Below are 7,880 nucleotides of genomic sequence, written 5' to 3'. Positions count from 1 at the left end.
TTTATTTTTTTGAATTTTCTATCATTTTATTTACTATTTTACAGTGCTAAAAAAGGCGGTCCGCGGGGGGTGGAGGCTGGCCGCAGCCCACCGTAGCCCTTTAGTCCCGGTTGACTGAGCATTAGTCTCCGTTCACCAGCAGAACCGGGATTAAAGACCCATTAATCCCGGATCAAAGTATTTGGAAACTAATGGGTTGGGATGAAAGACTTTTTTTCTACTAGTGCCATGAGGCACCGAACCCTAGCTGCCCTCTCCCTCCTCACAGCGCTGCCCCCTCTTCTTTTGTGAGTTGAGAGGGTTTTACCGAGGACGCTGTCGACCGCCACCGACGGCATGGTCGTCCCAGAGCTCACCTGACCAGCGAAATCGCACCCCCACATCTTCCTCTTCCTCAAGGTCTACTTCACGGAACAACACCCGCCAAGTTCTGCTCGGTTTTCTTCCCTGACGCCATCTTCTTCTTCACGGACTCCGGTGAACGTGGCCTCGTCTCGACCTTGCCGCTGCTCGTTTATCTTCGCCTACGAGCCCACTGTGAGCAGCTGTCACTCCTCCCCCTCTTCCCAGCGCGATTTTTTTTTCCTCTGCCAAGAATATCGCTGCCGTCGGCCCCACCTCCGGCGAGCTAGCTGCGTCGTCTCAGTGCACCCCAGCAAGCACGGAAGGTTGGAATCGATGCGCGGGAGATCCTGCAGGCGCTACGTAGTCAACAACCCCGCCGAATCCTCACCAGAACGATGCGGCCGTCGATTTCTTTTCCGCCGCGTGACTGTGCCCGTCGCGTATGTCTTCAGCTGTTGCGTTTCACGCAAGTGTCAAAGTTCAGTTAGCAGGTGTCCCTTTTTTTCAGATAAATTCAGTTAAAGCAACCAACACTTTACGTCGCCTGTACGCTGTAGCTGAACAAACATGTCCGAGTAGCCTACTGGTTCCGTCTTTGTACACGTCCGGCGCATCTCAACTTCAATTCCTAGGACCGCCGCAAAGGCCTTTCCTTTTTTTCTTTCAGTTCGTCAGTTAACACTCGATATACTACATCTTGTCTGAAGCTTGTATCATATCAAAACTGTCTAGCAGCTACACTGGTTCTGTTCCTTGTCCTTTTACTGTTTCCAGAATTCTTTCTTCTTTTACTGTTTCAGGGTTTTTGCTCACAGCACTTTTTTGTTTTGATTTAAAAATTAATTTTAAAAACTTCAATTGGTATAAACTTGATATTCTTGAGCATCAGAAAAACATAAGCTATATGCTATATGCTTATAAATTTTGTATCAACTTTTGGACAATTAAAATTTAACAACATTTTAAAATAGGTTAAAATGGCTAAAACTTGAAATACTTATATCTCCTAAACTCTAATTCCAATTTAGCTAATTTTATATCAAAATGCATTAGAAAAGCGAGAAGATTTCAAATATTAACTTGTCATGCATCATTGGCATCATCCCTGGTTCAGCCATAATTAAAAATGCAATAAGAACTAAATGTTATGTGTGGGTGCTCTAACACTTCATGATATATTTGAAAAGCTCTCTCCGGTGCTCTCTACCCTGCTCCTCCATCGTTGATTCCCCGTTGATCTCTCCGCCACGAACGTCAAGTAGGCGGCTCTATCTGCGGCCACCGCCTCCTGCTGCAGCTACCGCTCCAGCTCCTCCCGCCGCCGACGGTGATCCAACTCCTGCCTCTATAGCCGGAGCTACATCTCCGCCAAACGACGCGCCTCGTAGACTTCATCCTGACACTGCGTCTCCTCACGCAGCAACCACCGCAGCGCAAGCTCCTCCACCCCTTCTGCCCTCGCGCCTCCAACCGGCGCTGGGTTATCTCCTCCTGCCGCCGCGACTCCAGGAACTCCAGCCGCTCCGCCTCCTCGAGCGCCACCCGGTTCTCCTCCTCATGGCGCCGCCGCTTCGCCTCCTGGCGCTGCCGCTCCGCCTCCCGCCGCGCCTCCCCGCGCTCCCGCCGCTCCGCCTCCTAGCGCGCCTTCCGCAGCAGCTCCGCCTCCTCCCGCTCCCGCCGCTCCGCCTCCTAGCGCTGCCGCTCGCCCGCGTCGTAGGCATCTACGGTCATCACTAGCGCCGCCTCCTCCCACGCCTCTTACCTGCGAGCTGCGGGTCCGCCTCCACCACTTCTACGGCCGTCTCTAGCGCCGTCTCGTCCCACGAATCCCATATTGTGCTTTTTTTTCTAGGGTTTTTACAGCAATGGCGGAAGAGGAGGGATAATATAGACCGCCGGCGAGGCGGAAACATCCCGCGCGGCGCCGTGGTGGGAGACTTTCCCGTGCGGCACCGTGGCGGGAGAGTGTCCGGCCAGACGTCGTGGCGGTAAAATATCCCGCGCGACGCCCTGGCGTCAATGACAAGTGGCTCCCACGCCCAAAATTTTCATTCTCCCGAGGTGCCGGCGCCCCTGATTCGCGCCCTTGGCGAGGGGCCGGCACAGGGTTACCGGTGATTCTATTGGGCTCCGAAATTGGCCGTCGCGTTTGGGGCGCGCCGGTGCGAGCCCATTTTCGCTCCCGGCCCCCAAAATGTTATCGAGGCCGCTATCGGGGGTGCCGGTGGAGATGCTCTTAGGCACGGTGATAGTGAGCACGCCGTTCTCCAGCCCAGCCTTCACCTGCTCCACCTTGGCGTTCTCCGGCAGGCGGAAGCGCCGAACAAACTTACCGCTGCTGTGCTCGACGTGGTGCCATTTATCGTTCTTATCCTCCTTCTCCCTGCTGCGCTCGCCGCTGACGACGAGCACCACCTTGACCTCCTCCTTCTTCACGCCGAGGAGATCCGCCTTGAAGACATGGGCTTCGGGGGTCTCCTTCCAGTCCACGCGGGCGTTGGCAAACGCGGCCGTCTCGTTGTTGCCGGAGACTGCCGGGACGATGGAACGAAAGGCTTCGAAGGGGTCAGCCCAGAGGTCCAAGGAGAAGGGGTCGAATACGTTGCTCCTCCTCACGATCGACATTGTCGGTTGCTTGGCGCTACTTCTGTTCCTGAGCGGGGAAAGTGCTTGCAAGTGTCAAATCTGAATCGAATGCTATCTGAATTCAGTCTCTTCTAGGTTGATTTCAGCTGAAGTGCGAGGCAGTCTATTTATATCTATGTCCACGAGCTTGGACCATGCGCTCCTGATGCATCTGGAGTGTTCTGGGTCTCCATGTTTTCCTCCAGAAATGGTCATTCTAGACTAGCCCAGGATTCTCATGAGTGCTGGATTTCTCATTTCTGCACGCAAGCAAAATTAAAGGGCAGTGCTAGCCGTCGGTCGTCCGACAGCAGGTCCAAAAATCGGTCGTTGTTTGAACCATTGGATCAAGATCATACGGTGTCTAATCTGCTCGGGTCGCTTTCCTGCTGTCACACCGCACGTCGCTTTCAACTGCACGTCGATTTCCAAGCGCACGGTCTTTCCAACGGCACGATTCCTTTCTACTCTAGGCACAGCTCACCACCATGTGCTATCCTTGCATGGTTACAACAAAACTAATCCAACAAAACTAGATATTTACAACAATACTTAATAATGATATTAACAAAAAAAACAGCACTAATAATTTTTTGTGCAAATAAAATCTTTACAACAAATCACCAATATATTTACAACAATAAATTAGCAATAAAACCTATATTTTTTATTTGGGTATTTACAATAGTTCCCATGCCAAAAATATATTTACAAAAAATCGATAATATATGCACAACATTAATTAACAACAAAAACAACAACTAATTTGAATATTTACAACAATAGATAGAAACAACTTTAACAAAAAAAACAACAGTTTACATGCCAAAATATATTCACAACAAATCGATATAATATATTTACAACATTAATTAACAATAAAAACAACAACTAATTTATGTGTTTACAACAATAGGCAGCAACAAATTTATAAAAAACAATAGTTCTCAAGCCAAAAACATATTTATAACAAATCCACAATATATTTACAACATTTTTTAATACTAAAAACAACAACAACAAAACGAGCCCCACACGTCCTTGCCCATCTCCATCAGTACCTCCAGCGCCGGCGGCAACAGCTCGTCAACATCAACACAGTGGTACCCCGATGGTCATGGCGTTGAGGTACCTGAGCAATAGGAGGCGCACAGCATGCTCACCTGGGAAGGGGAAGGGCGCAGCTGGATGGAGAGCAAAAGGCCGTACTGGTCGGGAGGAGTCGAGGAGCAGGAGGCTCTCGCCGGAGGAGGAGGAGCGGCGGCGCACTCCCGGCCAACGCGCTCGACGGCAGAACGCTCATCGGAGGAGGCATTGGAGCGTTGGCGCGCTCGCCAGGATCTGGGGCGGTGCACTCGCTGGCGAGGCGCTCGCCGGGGAGGAGCTGGGGGCTGGGGCAGCGAGGCGCTCGCCGGGGAGGAGCTGGGGGCTGGGGCAGCGATGCGCTCGCCGGGGAAGGAGCAGGCGGCGCGCTCGCCGGGGAAGGAGCAGGCGGCGCGCTCGCCGGAGGTGCAGGCGGCGCGCTCGCCGAAGGTGCAGGCGGCGTGCTCGCCGGAGGAGCAGGCAGCGCGCTCGGTGGGTAGAAACTGAGGAGCAGCCGGCGGCGCGCTCGGTGAGGAGGAGGAGGCAAGGTCCGGATAAAGAAGAGGAAGGAGGATTTGTGTGGCCAGCCTTTAAATAAGGAACTGTGGGACCCATCCACGTGCTGGTTGCGGCAACAACCGATTTTCCACCGCGATCGGTCGGCTGATCGGCAGCGTTTTCCAAAATTAAAGGCCCACCCACCAACACCACTATAGAGAGTTCTCTAGAACATAGTAGGGCATTTTATGGGTGAAGAACCGGAAGGAAAGAGATTTAGCTGAACTCAAGCGCCTTGAGAGAACTCTAGATACTTTACCACCAAGGTACCCAATCGTCTCGTATGAAGCCAGTATTAGAGAAATCATATCATGGGCTTCCTCTATTCAATAATAAATGTCTGTGGCTTCGGTACAAAGTTGATAGAGAGTAAATTTTATTTGTCGGTTTTTCAGAAATTCAAGAAAATTCAAGTGATCTAATGATTAACAAATATATATGACAACCCACCTTGTTTTCTAATATGAGGAAACAAACAACCATAATTATGCATGACTTAGTTACATAAAAGAACGATCTCCAACATAGTTTAGCCACCCTGTCCAGGCTTATTTAACAAGTTTGGAATTAATGAACTTGAAAAGTCATGTCAATTTGGTTAACCAATACTCTGTTTAGCATATCTCAGTTCACATTTCAGGAAGTTTGCAATAAATGTCATGATCAACATTGGCAAGGACATCAGGATTTCCACATGGATAGAAATGTCAATGTCTTGTTATATGTCTGAGTAATCATCAAATAACCATATTGTAAATAATTAAGTCTAAAGTTTGATAGTCACGATGTTTTATATAACTAGTTAGCAATAAAATTATTGTAGCACACAAACATGAAAAATAACCAAACAATGAGATGTTGCGTAAAGGATAGATAATCTGAATTCTGGCCGGCACATGGTGGTTGGCACCACTTATGTTGCATTTGTTATGTGATGTAGTTCTCAACTATTTTCATTTGTAGAATTGGAATATAATTTTATCAAAATTAGGATTAAGAAACCCAATTTTCTGTTGTCCAGCGAGCCAGCTAACTAGTTGCTTGACCATCAGCTCGCTCACGCACCTTATTTTCTAAACAATGGCGGGATATGTACATGTATATAATAGTATAGGAGATAGAGTTACCCTAAAAGATTGCGGCCACGGCGCACCAAATAGATTAATGGACGCGTCTAAAAAAAGTTTCAAATGACCTTTTTGGCCAAAGAGGCGTCTTGCGTGTAACATCCATGAATAATACCCAATTTATATTTGGTTCTTTTTTTTCATCATCATGACATCAATAAACTCCATTTTTTGTAAACCTTAAAAGTATTTTTATGCTTATAACATAAATTTTATTAAAATATATGGTTTTATAACTATTAAATCCCCCAATATTCAAATATATGGTAATTAATGACAATCTTCTATGGACTAATGTTTTCATTGTCTTTATATCACTACAAGAAAAACGTGTGTTAGAGACATCTTTGTAGAGACAGTCACCTCTATGTCTCTTAAATCATAACCCCATTTGTTATAGAAGCATTAAGAGAGACACTTCAAAGAATGTATTAGCGGTAGAGACATCTACCTAGAGGCATTCTCCAAAATGTCTCTTGTTCTGCATATAAAGGCATTGTAAGAGATGTTATTAGGATTGCCTCAACAATAGAGGCATCTTGTTGAGACACCCTTCATAATGTCTCTTAGCACCTCTATAAAGACATCAAGAGAGACAACTTTGAGATTGGCTTAGCCGTAGATTCATTTTCTAGAGACATTATGTGTGTCTCTTTTAGTGAGAGAGATACATTACATAATGCCTTAAAAGTGACATGTTCACTATACCACAATCACGAAGGAAAGATTAGAAACGTCAAATGGGAACTTTCATGCATAAATCTTAGAACATAGGTGAATATGTAGAATGTAAAACATCTAGCAACATCATCTTTTGCTTTATGAAGAAAGTAAGAATATACGGATATATAAACTATAAATGTAAAATGTGTGAGATAAGTTTCTTAGGAAATACCAAGGATCAAAGTATATAGACCTTATTTTCATTTAATATATAAAGTAGAAATTAGATATCTAGATAAAACTTCAATAAATATTTCACTAAGCACGTCATAAGTTAAGCGGTTAATTGTACATGGCCCGGTCTCCAGAATAATCCCGGCAAGCCCGTCGCCATAGCTCCTCTATCTCCCACCTCTCCCACGCAGCCATGCTCTAATCTGGATCCAACCACCGCTCGACCACACCTCCCATGTAGACACGCACTCCATCTTCGGCAATCGCTCTAGGCAGCGCCGCAACCAATGTCGAAGGTGGCTCGCACCTCTAGCTGACGTGGTCCTCCATCGGCGTTGCCGCCGACGCCTCCCTCCTGGCCAACGTCGGGCCCTGCGGCACGGCCGCCGTGATGTCCGCATGAACCGTTGGCCAGGCCGCACCTCCTCCTCGTCATGCAGGGGCACCAGTGGCTTATCTGGCGGAGGGAACAACATACAGGAGCACTTCTAGTATACAAGGCAGGCACGAACACTCGCCTGATCTCTCAAGTCTCAACTCCTTGCTTCTTCTTGCCCAGGTCTCGCTCATCCTGTACCCCGCCAACGACTACGGGTTAATGTTGCCTACTGGCTCCTGAATCCCTCCTCTCTCCTGAGCCTATTCCGCAAAAAAAATCCCCTTTAGTAACAGCCCCAAATTCTCTGATTTGCTCTCTGTTTTTTGGATTTCAGGTTTGGTTGCTACTAGGGCTCTTCGACCTCGGCTCCAGGACAAGTCACCAGCCGCGTGGCTACAAAGGAGGGGCTCCAGCTTTGACTACAGGTGGGTGCTCTTGCTCCAACTCTCTTGGCTCCTACTAAGATGCCTGAATTAGAACTGGAGAGAGACCAAGGATTTAAGCCTAGATCTTACATAGTATTCAAGACCGTGCAAGTACATCTGGTGGTCAAGCCATCATGTTCAAGCTTAATATTTAAGATAGGCATAAATTCCCAAAATTACATTGACGTTGGAAATTAGTAACCCTATGTTAAATCCCAGTTTTTCTGTAAAACGTAAGCAGTTGTTTTTATTTTGTTTTCAGGAAGTATTGGAACTAGTAGCTAATTGCGACAGATGTGCAGAGCTTGGCTTACATAACACCAGATAGCAGTCGATCTGCCTGGATTCCAAATATTGTTATACAGTATGCAGTTTTATAACTGTCAAGCATCTCTTCCTCGCTGATTCTGTGACCATGACCAAGCATCACGATATATGATG

General features: G+C 47.3%; 1 protein-coding gene across 1 annotated transcript; it reads right to left on the bottom strand.

Annotated features, from left to right (window-relative positions):
- Positions 1–729: 729 nt before the first annotated feature.
- LOC124664426 (16.9 kDa class I heat shock protein 1-like) lies at positions 730–2,970 on the bottom strand. Its single transcript, XM_047201951.1, has 2 exons — positions 2,568–2,970; positions 730–797 (listed from the first exon to the last, which is right to left on the bottom strand). Exons 1-2 carry the CDS (start codon positions 2,968–2,970, stop codon positions 730–732), a joined length of 471 nt encoding a protein of 156 aa, XP_047057907.1.
- Between the last annotated feature and the right edge of the window lie 4,910 nt (positions 2,971–7,880).

The sequence above is a fragment of the Lolium rigidum genome, chromosome 6 (genome assembly GCF_022539505.1).
Source record: "Lolium rigidum isolate FL_2022 chromosome 6, APGP_CSIRO_Lrig_0.1, whole genome shotgun sequence".
Classification (NCBI taxonomy): domain Eukaryota; kingdom Viridiplantae; phylum Streptophyta; class Magnoliopsida; order Poales; family Poaceae; genus Lolium; species Lolium rigidum.
This window is presented reverse-complemented; position numbering and strand designations above follow the sequence as displayed.